At 42.7% G+C, this 22,048-nt stretch overlaps 1 protein-coding gene across 1 annotated transcript; it reads right to left on the bottom strand.

Annotated features, from left to right (window-relative positions):
* Positions 1–3,228: 3,228 nt before the first annotated feature.
* LOC119010668 (immunoglobulin lambda-1 light chain-like) lies at positions 3,229–21,566 on the bottom strand. The gene is made up of 8 exons (XM_037083025.1): positions 21,522–21,566; positions 21,107–21,429; positions 8,303–8,357; positions 5,848–6,150; positions 4,968–5,048; positions 4,422–4,502; positions 3,882–3,959; positions 3,229–3,742 (listed from the first exon to the last, which is right to left on the bottom strand). The coding sequence occupies exons 1-8, from the start codon at positions 21,562–21,564 to the stop codon at positions 3,633–3,635; spliced, it is 1,074 nt and encodes a 357-aa protein (XP_036938920.1). The 5' UTR covers positions 21,565–21,566; the 3' UTR covers positions 3,229–3,632.
* Positions 21,567–22,048: the final 482 nt, after the last annotated feature.

Below are 22,048 nucleotides of genomic sequence, written 5' to 3'. Positions count from 1 at the left end.
AAAACCAATCGCAGATCCCACATCACACCAGTTCTTGCATCCCTTCAATGGCTCCCAGTAAAATACAGAATAGACTTCAAGACACTACTCCTCACATACAAGGCCCTTCATGGTCTTGCCCCTCCCTACATTTCTGAACTCTTGCACCCTTACTGCACCTCTAGACCACTCAGATCTTCTGACCTCGGCCTCCTATCTATACCCGCTGCTTCCTCAAATCTAAGGGTAACAATGCTTCTGCCGTCAGGGCCCCATCCCTCTGGAACAGTCTGCCCTCTTCTGTCAGAGCAGCTGAATCACTAAATATATTCAAAAAACTTCTCAAAACTCATCTCTATCATCTTGCATTCCCTACAATACAACTGTAATTATTCTTTGCAGATATCTGTACATGCATGTTTGGTTTATTTTATCTTATCTAACTTATTTTGTCCACATTTATGTTGTTTAACAATATTTTCAATTATGTTTTATCTTTACGTTTCCCTGTACAGCACTTTGCAAACTTTGTCTTGAAAAAACTGCTTTTAAATCAAAACTTACTTACTTACTATGTGTCCAAGATTTGTCTTTTAAAATGTCCTGAAGTGAAATGATGTGGTGAAATGTGCTGAAAGGTGTTAAACAACAAGTGCTGCTGGAAGTGTTTTCATTCAGAGCACATTAGTGTTGTGAGGGACGGATGGACTTTATTCAGCAGCAGGACGTTGGGCTGTAAATATTTGATTCTGTTTGATATCATTTTATTGAAATATTCTGAAGCATGTTTGTTGTTTTACTGATTCATCTGGATTATGTTTGAGTTTGTAATTGAATTATTTTCCTCTTTATTTTCTCATTGTGTTTGTGTTTGTCTCCTTTTTCCTCTCTGTGTGAAACAACAATAAACCTGCTGGAATATCTGATCAACATATAAATAAATAGAATATGAAATAAATCCCTCAGTTCAGTGTGTTTGTGACTGTGGCTGAGATGGAGGTGAAACATGTGAACCTGGGCTGTGGTTTACTGCTCTCTTCCTGTCACGAACACTGTTTGACGTCTGTTCATCTGTTGGTTTTTGTTCAGGCTGCTCGGATCATTTCTCACTGTGGGGAACACTCTTCCAACAGGAGCAGTAGTAGGTGGCTGAATGAAGGAGTTTAACTGTCTGGATCTTCAACTCACAGCCGTTCTGATTATTCACAACTGAGAAATCATTTCTCTGAGGATGATCGAACCTGTGCTCTATGTTACAACTGGTCCTGTCATGGTACAGAATCCTTGTGAATGTTTCTGTGTCTTTCTTCTGGTACCAGACTACATTTGGCCAGCCGCTATAACACTGTTCAGTTCCTCGACAGCTGAAGGAGACGCTTCCATCAACTCTCCTGGTCAATGTTAAATCGTCCTGGATCAGCTGTGCTGCCATGGCAACCAGCGCTGTAGAGAAGCAGACAGATAAATGAAGGTGAGTGTGACAGTGTTTGTTCCAGGTGGACTTTGTTGGCTCCTGATTGGCTGGAAACACTCACCTGAACACAGACAGCACAGAGCAGCAGCTGGGAGGAAAAGCATTTTGTGCAGTGGTGTTTCCTCTGGTGAACCTGGGGAGAAGTGGCGCTCTGACGCAGCTGAGGCCAAACCAGGACGAGCTGCCAGATCAGACGAGGGCCACGTGGTTTCTAACAGGTCCTCAGAGCTCCCATCAGCCCCTGCGGCTCACAGATAAGGCCGCCGCTGCCGATCGACGGCTCGGCTGAACCTGCCGTGTGATAGAAATAGAAACACACATTCATGTGAGCAGCAACACATTCAGGTTGGTGGTGAATTTAGTAGCACAGACTGTTATCTGTTGTTGAACAGCTGTGATGAAAAGACAAAAGGACAAATCCACAAAACTCCTCGACTGTGATTTGAAGCCGTAAACGTCTCCTTACATTTCTGTCATTTCACTGAATCATTTCATTTCTATGACACATCAAACCTTTTCCAGTAAAAATACACACAGTACCCACCAGCAGAGATGTACTTCAACTAATACTGCAGTACTGTCTCAAGTGAAGTGACACAGTGCTGTGATCAGTTAGACTTCTATAGTTATAGTTAGTATAGTACATGTCAGAGTAATATGGCTCCATCTACTGTAACAGGCAGCAGCTGAATAATATAGTAATAATATAGTTCATAATATAGTTGCAGTAGAAAAAGGATTTGAAGTATTTTTAGAAGTAGTACCAACAATAATGCCAGTAATACTCCTCATTTACTGCTGTATGGTTTTTTTATCCACTAGATGTCACTGTGGGTTTGTCGCCAGTAAAATAAGAGGGCGGAGCGTCATCGTGTCGTCATGGCGACCGTCATCAGCATCACGTGGATGTCCACACAGAGAGGAGTTGATGAGTGTGTACAGCAGCAGATATGAATCTGTTCTCAGTGGTTATTAGGACTCAGAAAAAACTGTTGAGAGCCAACCAGCACTTCCTTTCCTGCAGCAGACGGGCTGTGTGGGTTTCTGCTCTGCAGCCTCCTCACCGTTAGCTGCACTTTTTCACATGAACAACACAACGACAGTTACAACAGTTACAGCGCTCAGTACTCACTGTCTCAGCTTCCATCTGTCTTATTCACCTGGGAGACAAACCTGGGAGCTGAGAAGCTGAAATAAAAGATCTGTTGATTCTGTTTGATTGATTCTGTAAAGGTGACAGTTTACTGACAGTTTCTGCAGCCTGACACCAACTTGGAAGGCGACTGATGAAGCTGCTGTGTGATCATTTTATAGCAGTTGTAGCTTGAAAGCAGCTCGCTCTGCTGTTTGTTCATGTGTGGAAACAACAGTGTCATCAGCGTAGAGTTTGACATCCACACTGACACAATTATAAAAGGGGCTCAGCACTGAACCTGGTGGCACAGCCACACCTACTGACTTGTATATAATAGCTCTATGTTTCTGTTTGCTTCTCTTTCTTTAGCTTTGTTGTCCTTGTTTAGCTGTATGCTAATATTCACATCTTCCTCTACATTTGTTCTGGCTGCTGTGTGAAAGTATATCGAGAGCTAATTACAACAAGAGTCAAATGACTTGTAGGCGTCAACATACATGGTCCATGAAGTTGATTCTGTTTCTGATGATTTGCTCTGAAGACAAACTGAAATCCATAAAAACAAACCGTTTCTAAAACACACACTGTGATTTTTCAATTTATTGAGAATGTTACAGTGAAAGAATTGAACAAAGCTGCCACACTCTGCATTATGTATTAAAAAGAAAGACAAGAAGAGAAAAATACTAAAACAATCAAATATCTAGCAGACAGCTAATGATTCAGCTTCATGTTCTATTATTATACAAGTCACAATTCAAAGTGGAAACAAACTAGAGGATGAAAATAACACTATACCACAGAATTTATACTCAGTCACTGCAGATATATATGTGTATATATGTATTTATATATGTAGGATGACTGAATCTAACCTGTGCATCAAAAGATACATTTTACAACCAACCACAAAACATGAACATTGACATTTGTGGCTGCTGATCAAAGTGATCAATGAGACGAACTGATGAGATCTGATGGTGAGAAAAGGCGAGCAGAAAACAGTCAGTCAGCATGTGAGCAGCTGGTGGACGGTCCCTTGTTTCAGAGGATCCTCAGCAGAGAGAGTCCACAGCAGTACACCAGACTCTTCACTATCAGCACTGTGTAGAGCACACAGAGCAGCTTCACCCTGCACTGAGACTGGAAGGACACTGACAGAAACACACACACACACACACACACACACACACACACACACACACACACACACACACACACACACACACACAGTGTTAGTTTCTTCAGAATGGTTCTCTGGTCAGTGATTGTCTTTGTACGTGAAGAACTCACCTGCTTGACGCTGCGTTACGATGGACTTGGGCAATTTGCTGGATGTGGTGTTGCTGATGTTTGTTGTCTGACCTGCAGCTGTATTCAAACATACAGTACATCCACACTGTTACACCACTGCATGAAGGCTGTTGTGTCATTCTAATGCATATGAAGTAGACACTGTTAAAATAAGCTTCATTTAATCTGAATAAGACCTGTTTTTAATTAGTAACATGGTTTAACTGTAACATTAAGCAAAACTAATGATAATAACAACAACAACAATAATAATAATAATAATAATAATAATAATAATAATAATAATAATAATAATAATAATAATAATGACAACATAACGGTGGATCAGAGACGTAATGATTTCCATCACTGAATTGTAACTGTTTTTTATGCAGTGTGAGGCCTGAACATCACGGCCCTCCAATATTACTTTTCTTCCTTTTCCCGTGTGTACAGAGATTCATTTACATTCTGTGAATCTTTTAATTGTTTATGTAATGGAGACAAAGCCCACAGTAACATATAACTAACAGAACTCACCTGCTTCAGGCTGCGTTACGATGGAGGTCGGTGGTGCGCTGGATGTGGTGATGATGCTTCTGCTTGTTGTTTGAACTGCAGCTGTATTCAAACATACAGTACATCCATACTGTTACACCACTGCATGAAGTCTGTTGTGTCATTCTACTGCATATAAAGTAGACACTGTGCAAATAAGCTTCATTTAATCTGACTAAGCCCTATTTTTATTTAGTAACAAGGTTTAACTGTAACATTAAGCAAAACTAATGATGATAATGATAACAATATAATAATAATAATAATAATAATCATAATCATAATAATAATCATAATAATAATCATAATAATAATAACAACATAACAGTGGATCAGAGACGTAATGATTTCCACCACAGAATTGTAACTGTTTTTTATGCAGTCTGAGGCCTGAACATCACGGCCCTCCATTATTACTTTTCTTCCTTTTCCCGTGTGTACAGAGATTTATTTACATTCTGTGAATCTTTTAATTGTTTTATGTAATGGAGACAAAGCCCACAGTAACATATAACTAACAGAACTCACCTGCTTCAGGCTGCGTTACGATGGAGGTAGGTGGTGCGCTGGATGTGGTGATGATGCTTCTGCTTGTTGTTTGAACTGCAGCTGTATTCAAACATACAGTACATCCATACTGTTACACCACTGCATGAAGTCTGTTGTGTCATTCTACTTCAGATAAAGTAGACACTGTACAAATAAGCTTCATTTAATCTGACTAAGACTGTTTTTAATTAGTAACATGGTTTAACTGTAACATTCAGTAATAATAAAACCAACAACAGTCTGAATAATAATAACACAGCAGTGTATCAGAGACCACATTATTCTAAATTCTCTGATGCTTCAGAGAGTTGTGTATATGGCAGATTAGAGTCAATCAGCCTGATTATTATAGTACAACAAAAACATGTAGCTGCAGCAGACAGAGAAGGACGAATAGCTGCTGCAGCCTGCACACTACTACTTACAGCAGTGAGTCCACATGACACATTATTACCTACTTGTACCTACATGCAGTAGGAAAGTAAAAGAGGTTGTACTTCAATTAAATAGTTACACATGCCCGGCAATGTGTCCAATTATTGATCAGTGAATTTCAGCACAATGTGAAACAGTCTAGGTATGAGGAGGAACACTGAACAGCAGCAACAGCAGCAGGTGAGCAGATAAGTTAACAGGCTCGACATTCAGATGATTCATAAACATACTGAGCAGCTAACAAAGCTTCATTATCAGGCCAGTCACTCTCTCTCTGACCTGAGATCCACATCAGTAACCGTCCTCCACTTTCAATGTGCAGCACAGTCAGTGCTCATATGACACGACAACCCAAGTGCAGACCAGAGTCATGGCCAGGTCAAATGATTCTTTCTTTCTTTCTTCAGCACGACACACTCATTACCTTGTTCTGTTTGGCCCTCCACTGTGCCCCCCTCGTGCTGGACGGTGCAGCGGTATTTATACTTGTTGAGAGCGTCCCGATCAACCAGCAAGATGGTGGCCTTACATCCCGACTCTGTGAGCTCCAGCTGCTCTCCCTCAGCACGGAGCCGCTTCACCTGATTCTTCTTTTGTCTTTTCCAGGAGAAGCGGACCAGAGGAGGAAACATGGCTGAGGCCACACACAGCAGGGAGCTCCTCCCCTCCAGGTGGGCTCTGGATGCTGCTGGGTACACGCTCACCACGGGCTTCACTACCTGCTCATCTGAAGTTTGACAGCAGCAACAAGCAGCACAGACACACATTGACACAGTCAACAGCAGCTTCCAGCACTGCACTGCATTCAGTGTGATCCTGGAAACTACATGGACTCTGATCACTAAACTACTCATCAATACAGCACAAAGTTCAACACATAGACTGGATTCACCTGCACATCAAACACACTCATCATGTCATGTCATCATATGTTATATGGGGACAAACAACATCATGTGTTCAGCACTTCTTTCTTTCAATCTGCACATTCATCATTATTATGACTCTTACTAATAATAATATAACATCATATTTTCATACAATGGAAAATCTTCATCTGTATCATGATAAAAGACAGATTATAATAAAGGACATATTTACCCTCAAGTTTAATACACGCTGACATTTTAATGTTTACATTATGCACCAAATGTATCTTGAATTTCATGTTGTTTATAAACTTTCAAAATTACAAATACATGTTTCCACATGACTAGTGTGAATAAAGACATTATCCAATATTAGAGAAGGTAAAAGTTTGTTGATTTAATTATATGAAACACAATATGATTGTGATCATGATTTATGTACAATTTAAGACCTTCTCTAAATATTATGTTAATATATATCTTATGATGAAATATATTTTTACATTCACATAAAATACTTTTTAGTTGATTACAACATGTCTAACATATTACAGATTTAACATCCTGTACTTTAGTCCAGCTGCTAAAGAAAAACAGTTTATCAACAATATCAATAATTTGTTTTTCAGTTTTTCAACATTTATACACAGTTACAATGAAATGTTCAGTTCAATTTGAATAATAAATGCTCTGTAATATAAGATGAAGACAGGTGATCATTTATTGATGATCACATTTAGTGATTAAATGTCATAATATTATATTATAAATTAGAATACAACATCAAATAACATAACATGATATAAGTTTTTTAAAAACAGTATGTTGTACACGATATTTACCATCATGTGCTGCATACATTTACTTATTTGGATACTTATTTGAAATTAGGCTTGGAATTATTATTTTTCATTGTTTAAATGATATGTTAAATTATTAGTGAATTCATTTATCATCATATTTTAAATATTCTAGTCTATCAGCATAAAAAATACAAAGTTTCATGTGCCATTGTATATCATACTGTAAAGTTTTTTTTCCAAATATGATGTTTTTTATATTGTAGTATAATTTCTTTATTATATATTTATTGTGATGCCATCTTCAGTGTTTGTCTTCATGTATAAATATATTTTACAATTAAAGACATTTGTACCATCATATAAAATACAATGTCTTGATGCAGTTTGACATTTAAAATCAGAAATGTAATTATTGTAACATAATATGATGTATAATATTATATAAAATGAACATATAACGCGTCTCAGTTGAATTATAATATCTGCAGTGTCATATACACAATATTTACCATCATACGTTTACACAATATATTTACTTTTAAATTGTGCTAAGCTTCATTTACTATTAATTGTTATATTTACATCAGATTAACATGGAAACACAGATACGTGTGTAACATTATATAACATCTGATATCACATCTTGAAATATATAAATTTATGTGCATATATTATATTTATTGTAACATCATGTTCAGTATGTGTTTGTCTTCATGTATAAATAAATTCCACACTAAAAGACATTTGTACCATCATATGAAACACATTTGACCATTTATTAATGAATTATTAATGATCCTATACAACATATTTAATATTATATGTTTTTCAAATATATTTACTGACATATATTAAATGATGTTTAATATCATATATGATGATGTTTTATAAAAACAAGAGATGGTGCTGAATTACTGAGAGGATCAAATACTGTATATTTGTAACATTGTCAATATCAAACTTTTTCTCTATGAATCAGTTTGATCTCCTGCAGAAATAAAGAAGAACTTCAGCTGTGCAGTGAGATTTAAACATCTTTTCAGGAGTTATGAACCTTTTTATGGAACAATAGCTGCACGGCTGCAAGAATTCTCTACTAATTATCAACAAACTAACATGTAAAGCCTGAAGCAGCAGAAACTCATTAAAAACACATTTTACACTTGTTCAATAAAACAACTGAAGGAAAATGAAGCTTTATTCTTACCTGTTACAACCAGTTTTGTTCCAGAGCCAAAGATCAAGTAGTTATACCCCGTATCCTCCCACAGTGAGACAGAGTAATACAAAAACCTGTGTGCTGTTGAACATGTCGGCTGAGGTGAACGAGTCCAAATGATGAAGCAGGATCATGTTTCAGCTCCATGATGTGTTTCTCTAATGTTCATATCAACATGACTGTCTCTTCTTTTATTGTCTTTTTAGACACACTAGCAGTGTTGCTCTGTGGATGCTGATGTCTGTCGCTCCACTACTTTAGTCCACATGGATTGGACCTGGACCAAAGGATGGATGGATGGACTGACATGACATTTTCTACAGACATTCTTGGTCCCCAGAGGATGAACTACATGCATTTACTTGGTTGATTCTGACTTGTTATCTAGCTCCACCAGCAGGTCCACCAGTTCCTGGTCCTCAGTTTGCGGCCCAGTCGACACCTGTTCCTGCTTCCTTGTCTGCAGGTCAGCAGACTGGCTCCAGAGCCGGACCGGCGGTCTTTCCTGATCCCCGTCCAGACCTCCAGCTGCCGGCCTCCTGCTCTGCCTTGCAGCAGTCCTCTGTTCCTGTTCTGCAGCAACCTGTCTGAGCTGAGCTGCAGCTGTCTCCAGTTCCTGGGCTGAATCAGTCTCCTGTGGCTGTGGTTCTGTAACCTCTTGTTTTCCTGACTCTGACAGCTCCACCAGCTCCAGTGGCAGCTCCTGCCAAATCTCTCAGGGGGGCAACTGTTGTGATGATGTCTGAGGTGACTCAGGTAAATGAAGGCAGCTGATATTGTCATGTTGCAGTGAACTATTTGTTACAGTTTGGATGAACATTACACAGTGATCATCAACAGATGGGTCGACAATCATCAGTTCACCCTCAAGACCCCTTTAGATGTAAAGGTAACTACATGTTAGACCTAATAAAGGACAGTGGCACTGGGCCCGATCATGTGCAATTAATACAACTATTTACAGTTCAACTATTGAGGAGATATAAATGCAGTGTTGGGAATGGTCAATTTAAATTCAGCTGACTGACTTTACTTGAATATTTCCATTTGATGCTTTATGCTTCTACCCAGAGGCAAATACTTGACCTTTTACTCCACTACATTTGTCTGACAGCTTTAGTTACTTTAACTTTTAAAATTACAGTTTTTCACCTTCCCGTCCAGTTGAAAAAAAAACATGAATCTCCAGCTGTGTTGATGTTGAGCGTTTGTTATAAACTGAAGGAGGAAGTGTTCCTTTATGTGTTGACTAAATTCACCTCTTTCTTCAGCTGAATAAACTCTTACAGAACATGATGCATTGCTGTAGATTAAACTAGCCAACAGTGCATAAAGTAGTTACAGTGAGCTCAACCTGCACAGAAAATGAAACCTCACCCTTACAGACTCCTGCAGCTGGCAAGGTCCCAGCAAACATGCTGATGGAGCTCCGAAAGCAATGTAAGAATTCAAGCCATCAGAAACGAGGAAGAAGAGCATGATAGAGGGTAGGCTCATTCAGGACAGTAGTAGCCCTTGGGCTGCTCCTATCGCCTTGGTGTGGAAGAAATGTGGGGCTTGGCGGTTTTGTGTAGACTATCGCAAACTTAATAACATCACCCAGAATGACGCCTTCCCCCTGCACTATCGAGGACTCTTCGACAAACCTGAACAAAGTGGAGTAGAGTGGTACCCCATATTCGACCCAGCCTGTGGCTATTGGCAGGTTGAAGTGGAGGAAGGTGATAAAGAAAAGATTGCATTCAAAACACCATTCAGCTTATTTGAGTTTCAAAGAATGCTGTTCGGCCTGTGCAATGCACCTGCCACCTCTCAAAGGTTAATGCAAAGATGTCTAAGGGAACAGCTAGCGGAGATTGTGTTTTACAGAAATTTTGCAGATCACCTGGACCATTTGTAGTCAGTGTTCCAGGCCCTGGGACACCACAGTCTCAAAATCTGCCTGGAAAAGTGCCAGCTCTTCCAAAAATAAGTGAAGTTCTTGGGACATGTGGTTAGCAGCCAGGGAAATTCGCCTAATCCTGAGAAGTAGCTGCTGTTGCAGATTGGCAGTTGGCAGATTGCTAAGCCCCTCAATGAACTCTTAGCTGGTTATGGTCGCAGCCGAGGGTGACGTTCACCTTCTATTCAGTGGACTGAGCAATGCAAAGTGGCTTTTCAGCAACTTAAGCAAGAGCTTCTCCAAGCGCCCATTTTAGGTATGCTGATTACACACTGCCATTTATTGTCTACACTGATACCAGTAATAGTGGGCTGTCCTGGCTCAGGAACAAGATGGCTTTGAACAAGTCATTGCATATGCCAGCAGTAGCCTTCACCCACCTGAACGTAATGATGCCAACTACAGTTCATTCCTATTAGAGTTTCTCCCTATGAAGTGGGCGGTAGTAGAGTTTAAAGACTGTCTGTGGAGGGCAAAGGTTACTGTAGTCACAGACAACAACCCCTTGGTGCACCTACAAACTGCAAAGCTGGGGGCTATGGAGCAAAGATGGGTTGCACAATTGGCTAATTTTAATTACATCATTGAATAGAAAGGACAACATTAATGCTGATGTTCTCTCTAGGCTCCAGGCTGTCTCCACAGGCGCTTGTCAGAGAGTTGGGAAGAAGCCAGAGGCAGGGAAACGTGAGTGTTGTTGTAACCCTACCTTCTCCACAGGCAAACTGAGGACCCTACCCTCTCTAAGGTGAAAGAATACCTGGAACAAGGTAGGCTTCCTAATGTTACAGAGAGGCAATCACTGGCTTTGCCTGTCAAAAGACTATTGAGTCATTGGAAACAGTTTAGGGGAAGGTGTTGTGTGCAGAAATGCACAGGATTCACAGACTATTGAGACTTAACAGCAGATTGTCACCCCTTCTGCCCAGGCCAAATCACTGTGGGAGGCCTAGGCTGTCCCCATTCTTGACCAAACAGCTCTAACAACAGCCCGGGCTCCATGGACTCATGTTATCCAGCCATTTGGCTGTCCTGAAGTGGTCCTCTCGGACCAAGGTCCTAACTACAAGTCGAGGCTGATCAAAAAATGTGTTAAATCTATGGGCACCATAAAAGTTGGACCACTCCCTATCATCCAATGAGACTCTCCTGAACCTCCTTTGCACCATGGAATCTCAGAAACAAAACAGGTGGGTGGAGTACTTATCTGGGCTAGTTCAAGCATATAATAACACTGTTCATGTCTGAACAGGGTATGCACCAACCTTCCTTATGTTTGGCCAACACTTGCGGATCCCTGCTGATATGTTGTCTGGAACTCATGGACCCACTACACCTGACAGTACTGTGGACTGGGTGAGTAGACATCAGGAACAGTTACACTATGCTTACAGAAAAACATCTGACAGCCTACAAAAAGCAGTGGACAAGAGCAAAAGACAATATGAAGAGAGGTCCCCCTTCTACCTGGCGAAGAATTTTTAGTTCTGGACCAGAGAAGTCGACGGTGGGTAAACTGAGTGACAGGTGGGAGGAGCAGCCATATGTAGTGGTTAGTCTGTCACATCTGGAGCACCGGCTAGCGACTGGTGTTTGTTTCCCCTCCGTGGGTGGTCCTCGATTTACTCCCAGCTGATGTTGACGCCTTTGCTCTTAATTACACGATGGCGGAGTTAAAAACAAACATATTTCAAAATAAAAGCATGCAATAAAATAAAGTTAAAACACAGCAAATAGTAAAAACAGGGTCAAATAAAAGCATGCTTTAATAAAATCAAAGTCAATTCTGCCTCGTGACAAACACATGCGCACAGCTGCCTCGCACACACACACACACTAGTAGAGGTGAGCTGCAGAAATGTCGAGTCTGGAGGGTGTCACATCGCGGTGAGGTTGTCTTGTCTTTGGGATCTGTCTTGTGGATTCATGTTTTATTTTGAAAGTAACTTCCCTCTCGTTTCAGATCACGTGCCCTTCCTCCTGTGTTCCTGGTCTGACGTCATCCCTAATCCCTGAGTGTTTGCACCTGTGTCTCCCTCCCTCATGTGTATAAAGTCTTTGTCTTCCCCTGTCTGCGTCGCCTAAGTATTTCGTCATCTCGTCGTGTACCCAAGCCTTGTCTCACAGCCTTGAATTCTCGTCCTGATAAGTATTGTCTTGTTTTGTTTTTCTGTATTTGTCCTCTTGAGAGAGTGGTTTTGATTTTGTAAATTTTCTGGTTAGGATTTTGTGTTTCAGTTTAGCCTGTTCTTTTAGCTGTTTCTTTTCCTCCCTCGGGAGTGCCTTTTGTTGTAATTTTTTGATATTTGATAGAATAGTATATTTTTCATAGCCTTGTGCCATCCTCTGCGGAGTGACTTTTCTTTTGTAAATTTCATATCTCAGATATTAAGAATAGTGTAGGTTTTCCTCCTTCGGGAGCGTCTTATGTTTTTGTGTGTTTTGTGTTTGTTCATCTTTTCTGTCCCCATAGAGTTTCATAGCTTTTCATTTATCATCTCGTCTGAAGAGTTGCGAATCAGAAAAATAAAACTTGATTCTACTTCTGTCCAATCTGCATCTGAGTCCTCTCTTTTGTCCCAAGTCTGACAGTATACTTAGGCCAGACATGGACTCAGCAGAGGCAGAGCGACTCTCAGAGGTTCTACGAACTCAAGAAGCCCGTCTGAGTCGTCAGGAGGAGTTCCAGACCGCCATGGCAGCCAACATGGCACAGATCTCATCACAGCTGCAAGACCTGCTGGGCCAAGTCTGTCGGCCCAACCCCGCACCTCCGACTCCGCCTCCTCCAGCATTTCCGGAAGCACCGGTTCACTCCGGAGGAGCCTCCTGCAAACTAGCGCCTCCGACCCAGTACACCGGTGAACCCGGGCTCTGCCGGACCTTCTTGATAGACTGCTCGATTCATTTCGAGTTCATGCCACAAGCTTTCTCGACCGAGCATGCTAAGGTGGCATTTATGACTTCCCACCTGGCAGAACGAGCCAAAGCCTGGGCTTCGGCTGAATGGAGCAGGAATTCCACGATATGCGAGACCGTTGCCGGTTTTCAGACGGCACTAACTAAAACCTTTGATCCTGTTTGTTCTAGCAGAGAGAAGGCTCAGGAACTCAGCTCCTTAAGACAAGGTAAAGACTGTTTGTGATTACGCGATCCACTTCCGCACTCTGGCCGCGGAAAGCAGGTGGAACAATGCTGCTGTATACGATATCTTTCTGAAAGGGCTGTCATCTGATATCCAAGATCTTCTCGTGCCCCTGGACCTACCTACGAGTTTAGATGCACTCATCGCCCTCGCCATCTGCACGGATAATCATCGGAATCAACTCCAAAAACAGTGGGAGGCGAGACGGGGAGAGTACAACGGAGCTACAGCCATGCCAGAAACAAGATGGCCGACATCGCTGCGAGCGTTTCCAGAGAACGCCACAAGCCGAAATGACGAGGAGCCCATGCAACTGGGACGAACTAGGCTTACACAAGAGGAATGCCAGAGGAGACGCCAGGAAGGAAGGTGTTTTTACTGCGGTGAAACCGGCCATCTCGTCAGCTCCTGTCCCGTCAAGAAAACTCATGTGGTGAGTTCTAACCAGGTCTCCAAGACCGCTGTCCGCGTCCTCACCAAAGTTAAGCTAGACTCACAATACGATATGGAGGCGATGATAGATTCAGGAGCAGACGAAAGTCTGATGGACTGGAATCCGGCTCGAAAATTGCAACTAGACTGTGAAACCCTAGCCAGACCTATCCGAGCTCGTTCCCTAAACGGGACAGACATATTCGTCATCACTCATATAAGCAAACCCGTCCAATTGACCATTGGAAACCACCATGAACAGATTCAGTTTCATCTCTTCACATCCACATCTCACGCTTTGATTTTGGGGCAGCCATGGCTCTTCGTCCACAATCCTCACATCAACTGGAAGAACGGGCAAATTAAAGGATGGGGGGAAGACTGTACTAATCACTGCTATCCTGACCAAGTTGCTGAAATAAACCTGTTTTCTGCTGATCCTGTCACAGACCCAGAATATCCGGACCTGACCTCGGTTCCGACCTGTTATCATCACCTTAAAGAAGTGTTTAATAAAACTAAAGCACTGTCTCTTCCTCCTCATCGCCCCTACGACTGCGCCATAGATCTGATTCCTGGATCCACCATTCCTAAGGGGCAGCTCTATTCCATCTCCGGACCTGAGCGACGGCCATGAACAAATACATCTCCGCGTCCCTGAAAGCGGGATTAATCCGTCCCTCGTCATCTCCGGCCAGAGCCGGTTTCTTCTTCGTGGAAAAGAAAGATGGATCTCTTCGACCATGCATTGACTACAGTCCGCTGAACAACATCACCGCCAAGAACCGCTACCCACTGCCTCTGATGACGTCGGTGTTCGACCAGCTCCAACAGGCAAAGGTTTTCACCAAACTTGACCTTAGAAATGCATATCACTTAGTTCGCATCAGAGAAGGGGATGAGTGGAAAACCGGTTTCAACACCCCCAGCGGTCATTATGAGTACTGCGTCATGCCTTTTGGGCTTACTAATCCTCCTGCTGTGTTTCAGGCCATGATTAATGATGTACTAAGAGACTTCCTGGACCAGTTTGTGTATGTGTATTTGGACGACATCCTAATCTACTCTCCTAACCTTGCTGTACATCAAGACCATGTTAATCAGGTGTTGAAAAGACTCCTTGACCACTACCTGTATGTCAAAGCTGAAAAAAGTGTTTTTCATGCCGACACTGTCTCGTTCCTGGGCTTCATTGTAGCCCCTGGAAGAGTACAGATGGATCCGGCTAAAGTAAGCACGGTGGCTAATTGGCCCACTCCAGACAGCCGCAAGAAGGTTCAGCAATTCCTTGGATTTGCGAACTTTTACAGGTGGTTTGTCAGGGGCTTCAGCGCAACAGCTGCTCCTCTCCATGCTCTTACCTCCACCCAGGTCTCGTTTCATTGGAATCCCGAGGCAGAAAAGGCGTTCCAGGAACTCAAACGACGATTCACCACAGCACCCATCCTCACCTTGCCAGACCCGCAACGACAATTCGTGGTGGAGGTAGATGCTTCGAACGACGGGGTAGGAGCAGTTCTATCCCAGCGGTCAGAGAAGGACGGCAAGATGCATCCCTGCGCATTCCTGTCGAGGCAGCTGTCCCAAGCAGAGAGGAACTATGACGTCGGTAACCGAGAGCTACAAGCCGTGAAAGTTGCGTTGAAAGAATGGCAACACTGGCTAGAGGGGGCCAAACAACCTTTCATTGTCTGGACTGATCACAAGAATCTTGAATTTATTCGTAAGGCCAAGAGACTAAACTCTCGCCAGGCCAGGTGGGCTTTCTTCTTTAACCGGTTCTCTTTTACTTTGTCTTACAGGCCGGGATCCCGAAACGTCAAACCTGATGTCCTCTCTCGCCTCTTTGATCCCGAGCCTAAGACCAAGCAGACCGAAAATATCCTTCCACTGAACTGTGTGGTTGGAGCGGTGTCTTGGCCTATAGAAAAGTAGTTCAGCACGCAAATGGTGGAGCCCCGTCGCCTAAGGGCTGTCCCGACAATTGTCTGTATGTCCCGGCTGAGCTGCGGCCACAGGTGATTCATTGGGCTCACACCTCGCTGCTTTCCTGTCATCCGGGAGTCAAGAGAACCATGTATGTCATCTCCTGGAGGTTCTGGTGGCCCGCTATGGAGACGGAGGTCCAGGAGTACATAGAGGCTTGTTCGGTCTGCGCACGAAACAAGACATCATCTAAGGCTCGTTCAGGACTTCTTCAACCGCTTCCTATTCCCTCCAGACCATGGGCAGACATCTCATTGGACTTTGTTACAGGGCTCCCGGTCTCCCAGGGGAACACCACCGTCCTCACGGTGGTCGACCGATTCTTGAAGATGGCGAGATTTGTTGCATTACCCAAGTTACCCTCCGCAAAAGAAACCGCAGAGGTCATGATGAACCAAATCTTCAGAGTCCATGGGTTCCCGAAAGACATTGTCTTGGACCGGGGGCCTTAGTTTGTGTCAAGATTTTGGAAAGAATTCTGCAGACTAATCGGAGCCACAGCCAGCCTAACGTCGGGGTATCACCCAGAAGCTAATGGCCAGACCGAACGGCTCAATCAGCAGCTGGAAACCGGCCTCCATTGCGTGGTACACCAGAATCCCTCTACAGGGAGCAAGCACCTGGTCTGGGTAGAGTATGCACACAATTCGTTACCCACTTCTGCTAGTGGTCTTTCTCCCTTTCATTGCGCCCTAGGTTATCAACCCCCACTGTTCCCGGACAATGAAAAGGAAGCGTCGGTTCCCTCGGCCTATGCCATGGTTCAACGTTGCCGACGCATCTGGGCAGCTGCCCGGCAAGCACTGATTCGACAAGGAGACCAAGTCGAACGGAGCGCAGATCGTAAGAGCCGTCCAGCTCCGGATTACCAACCCGGACAGAGGGTGTGGTTATCCGCCAAGGATCTGAACCTCAGGGTCCCATCCAGGAAATTGGTTCCGCGGTTCGTGGGGCCATTCACCATCACCCGGAACGTTAGTCAAGTCAAAGCTGTAAAAGAAAGCATGATGGTACCTTAAGAATAGTGTAGGTTTTCCTCCTTCGGGAGCGTCTATCATCTCGTCTGAAGAGTTGCGAATCAGAAAAATAAAACTTGATTCTATTTCTGTCCAATCTGCATCTGAGTCCTCTCTTTTGTCCCAAGTCTGACAGAGGGAAAGTTTTCAAAGTGGAAGTACAGACACTACTTTAATCTCCACATCTTTTGTAAGCAACTCTAATCTAATGAAGCATCTCTCAGCGCCACACGCTTCTACAACGCTAGTGGCCAAAAACACTGCTGTTGACTGTTGATGATGACAGCAGGCCAGGTGCAGCTAACGTGAGCTCTACTAACAAAGAAGGACACTGAGCTGTCCAAGCACCTACAGCTGTATTTTTCTGTTCCAGCTTCACACAGACTTGTGACACAGACTGAACTGAATGCAATGATCGGCAGGTATGTTGTTGAGAACATGCTGCAGTTATCAACAGGTGACTCAGACTCCTTCAGAGCACTCACTGGTAAAATACCTGGGAGAGCAGGTGCCGGTCCACGATGCAGAAAGACATTTTCTAAATACATAGATGCCGAGTACGCTAAAATGAATGCTGAACTCAAAAGGGGGAATAATTAAAAGTAAAGCAATAGTTACTTTTTCTGGTAACTAGTTACTTTTATAGTGGAGTAATTCCATTACTAACTCAGTTGTTTCTTCCAAAAAGTAACTAGTAACTATAACCTCTTACTTTTTAAAAGTAATGTGCCCAACGCTGGAGACATGAGGTGTTGGGTATGGTTAGCGATGACGATGTGCACTGTCCACAGCCTCTGAGCTGCTCTTCACCAGCTCAGGGATCAGGGATGATGTCAGACCGGGTACACAAGAGGAAGGGCATGTGACCTGAAACGAGAGGGGAGTTAGACTTTCAAAATAAAACAGGAAGTTCACGAGACAAAAGGCCCAGACAAGACAAAACCTCACCACTGTGTGACAGTTGATTAACAATCAATTCGTTAACTTTCAAGATGCTGAAGTCTCGGTCTGGAGACACTTTTGTCCTGATGGTGGCGCTAGAGGAAAGTTCAGATGGTCACCGTAAATGTTAGGGATCATCCTCTGGGGAGCAGAAACATCCACAGGAAACTGATGGAAATGCGTCCAACAAGATGAGCGTCCTGATGAGCTGCTGTTAGAAGGACAAAGTCCTGAGCTGACATGTGTCCAAGACTTGTCTTTTAAAATGTCCCAAAGTGAAATGATGTGGTGAAATGTGCTGAAAGGTGTTAAACAACAAGTGCTGCTGGAAGTGTTTTCATTCAGAGCACATTAGTGTTGTGAGGGACGGATGGACTTTATTCAGCAGCAGGACGTTGGGCTGTAAATATTTGATTCTGTTTGATATCATTTTATTGAAATATTCTGAAGCATGTTTGTTGTTTTACTGATTCATCTGGATTATGTCTGAGTTTGTACTTGAATTATTTTCCGCTTTATTAGGGCCCGAGCAGGGAACCTGCAAGGACCCTATTGTTTTTGAAAGGATACTTTATTTTTGTTTTTTTTGTTTTTTTCTTTGGACAAAATGATTGCATTTTTCACTGCCTGGACATACCCCAAAACTCACCAAACTTTGAATATAAGTCACACCTGGCGAAAAATTTTAGAATCTATTGTCGTCCTGAATTTCCACCATTAGGTGGCGCTGTTATTAAAGAAAGTGCGTTTTGGCTAATAACTCCCATATACTTTGTTGCACATTCAAAAACCTTATATCCACGCGTTCAGTGAATTGTGCTGAGTCTCTTGGTATAGGCCACGCCCATTTCCGCCTCCGTTTTTTTTCGCTATGTCATAAAATGTTGAAAACCTACTTTTTCGAACTCCTCCCAGGCGATTTCACTGATTTGCACGAAACATGGCACACCGCATCTGTGTTCCCTCCTGACAAAAAGTTATTAAAAGAATTTCAATAGGCCAAACAATACTCAAGTTATTAAATAACAACTTCCTGCAGATTTCCTGCCAAACAGGAAGTGTTGGATATCTCTACAATGGTGTGTCCAAATGACATGAAACTTAAGATAATACTTTGACATGAGTTCCTGAGGATGTGTCCAAAAGTTTAGGCGATGACCACAAGGTGGCGCTCTTTAAATTCAAATACTTTATATCTCCACATCGGTTGGGCGGATTGACACCAAACTTGGTATAATGATTGCCACTGCCCTCTTGAGGATATCTGACAAAGGACTTATTAATCGGCCACTAGGTGGCGCTCTGGTGCCAGTTTAATTTTAGATTTGGCCCTGTGCCCACACCTTAACACTTATAGAAATGAAATTCATAGGGGTGGTATAGACTAGCCCCTGCAACTTACACGCCAAACATGACCAGCAGGTGGCGCTATTTTCCATGTGAAAGAGTTTTTGGCCCATAACTCACACATATTGTGTCAGACATTGTTAAACCTTATATCTACATGTTCCCTCAATTCAGCTGAATTATTTGGTGTAGGCCCCGCCCACTTTCGAGCTAACTTTCCATTCGCAAAATTGCAACAAATGCAAAACCTACTTTTTCGAACTCCTCCTTGGCAATTTGACCAATTTGCAATTAAACTTTGCGTGAAGCATCTATGGACCCTCCTGACAAAGAGCTATCATAAGAATTTTGATAGTCCATAAAACGCCTGAAATTTAAAACAACAACTTACTGCATATTTTGTTGAAAGCAGACAATCTTGCACATCTAAACAAAACACTGTCTGATTATCAAGTAAATGTTCATAATTGTGTTTCATGGACTGATGAGGCTTTGTGTAAAATTTGGTGCAAATTGGCCAATAGGTGGCGATCTGGTCGCAGTCTAATTAGTTTGAATGGAAAGTAAATGGGGAAAATCTTAAAATCCTCTTCAAAACTCATCGACTTTCAACCTCTTCTTCTGCATCATGCTTTGAGCTACAGATACCATTCCACCTTTGAAAGAGTCAGAAGACCTTGAACTGTTGGGCATGTATTCAGTTTTTAAAAATCTTTTACGGTTTCCAAATCATCACCGTTTTAGTTTTAAGGATTTTTAGGCCTGCTTCTGATTTTGTAATGGGTGTGTATCGCGTGAGCTAGAGGGCGTGACATCATCGCTAGAGTGTAGAGCAGCTGGACGAACTGGATCTTGATTTGGATCCCACGTCTTTTACTTCACATAGATACTATATACATAGAAATGTAGGACATCTTGTTGACTTTCAGCTGATGGTCCTATTTCAGATGTAGGACTTACACTTTTGGCTGTAGAGGTCCTAGACCGACAAGCACTCCAGCAGCTCCCCCATAAACCGCAATGTTAATTTTGAGCCTAGGTTTCTGGAGGAGAGCAGACAGGATTGTTTTATCTCTCGCTTTATCTCTCTCGCTCTGCCGCTGTCATTTTTCACTCTCCAGATATAAAAAATGACATCACAGATTTCTGCAGTGTCTCCTGTACTCAATATATAAATATTGTGGTGATAACCATGACATTTTTTTCGAAACTGTTCCCCATTAGTTAATCAGTTCTTCTCTGATTTGGCTGGATTCTCTCCCAAGAGAACCAGTGTGATTGATAGAGTGCTGGCACACAGACTCCCAAGAGCAAGCACAGTAAGATGGAACTTCCATCTCTGTGCCAGAACACTGTGTTTGAGCACGAGTGTGACATCATCCAGCGTCTTGAATTCATCAGGGGAGTTTTAGCCGACCACTCTGCGGGAAACTTGAGGGTTTGTGCGGCTACTGGATGATGATACTTTGAGCTTCTTCCTTAAACTATTTCATTGAATTATACATTGTGTGGACATTTTCTTCAGCCAGCTCAAGAAGCGGACCATCAACTCAGTCTTTGTCTGGGGAATCATGCAGCAGTACATGCACTTTTTCTGACTTCAGCATACATTATTTAATATTAGCGGGAGCAGGCAACCAAAATATGAAGGAACAGCTACTCATCGCAAGGGGTTGCGTGTAGAAGCCCTGACGGGCCCATTCAACACTGCTTGCATCTTTAATTTTCTCATTGTGTTTGTGTTTGTCTCCTTTTTCCTCTCTGTGTGAAACAACAATAAACCTGCTGGAATATCTGATCAACATATAAATAAATAGAATATGAAATAAATCCCTCAGTTCAGTGTGTTTGTGACTGTGGCTGAGATGGAGGTGAAACATGTGAACCTGGGCTGTGGTTTACTGCTCTCTTCCTGTCACAAACACTGTTTGATGTCTGTTCATCTGTTGGTTTTTGTTCAGGCTGCTCGGATCATTTCTCACTGTGGGATCACTCTTATAACAGGAGCAGTAGTAGGTGGCTGAATGAAGGAGTTTAACTTTCTGGATCTTCAACTCACAACGGTTCTGATTATTCACAACTGAGAAATCATTTTTCTGAGGATGATCGAACCTGTGCTCTATGTTACAATTCCACCTGTTAAGATACATAATCCTAATGAATGTTTCTGTGTCTTTCTTCTGGTACCAGAATAGTTCTCTGTATTGACACTGGTCATATCGACAGCTGAAGGAGACGTCTCCATCAAGTCTCCTGGTCAATGTTAAATCGTCCTGAATCAGCTGTGCTGCCATGGCAACCAGCGCTGTAGAGAAGCAGACAGATAGATGAAGATGAGTGTGACAGTGTTTGTTCCAGGTGGACTTTGTTGGCTCCTGATTGGCTGGAAACACTCACCTGAACACAGACAGCACAGAGCAGCAGCTGGGAGGAAAAGCATTTTGTGCAGTGGTGTTTCCTCTGGTGAACCTGGGGAGAAGTGGCGCTCTGACGCAGCTGAGGCCAAACCAGGACGAGCTGCCAGATCAGACGAGGGCCACGTGGTTTCTAACAGGTCCTCAGAGCTCCCATCAGCCCCTGCGGCTCACAGATAAGGCCGCCGCTGCCGATCGGCGGCTCGGCTGAAGCTGCTGTGTGATAGAAATAGAAACACACATTCATGTGAGCAGCAACACATTCAGGTTGGTGGTGAATTTAGTAGCACAGACTGTTATCTGTTGTTGAACAGCTGTGATGAAAAGACAAAAGGACAAATCCACAAAACTCCTCGACTGTGATTTGAAGCCTTAAACGTCTCCTTACATTTCTGTCATTTCACTGAATCATTTCATTTCTATGACACATCAAACCTTTTCCACACACAGTGTCACATCTTTATTTTGTCTCCTGTTGTTCAGTCTCTTCATTAAAGCTACAGGATGTTT

Source organism: Acanthopagrus latus, chromosome 21 (genome assembly GCF_904848185.1).
Source record: "Acanthopagrus latus isolate v.2019 chromosome 21, fAcaLat1.1, whole genome shotgun sequence".
In the NCBI taxonomy this organism is placed as follows: domain Eukaryota; kingdom Metazoa; phylum Chordata; class Actinopteri; order Spariformes; family Sparidae; genus Acanthopagrus; species Acanthopagrus latus.
The sequence above is the reverse complement of the archived record's forward strand: the minus strand, read 5'-3'. Positions and strand labels throughout refer to the sequence as shown.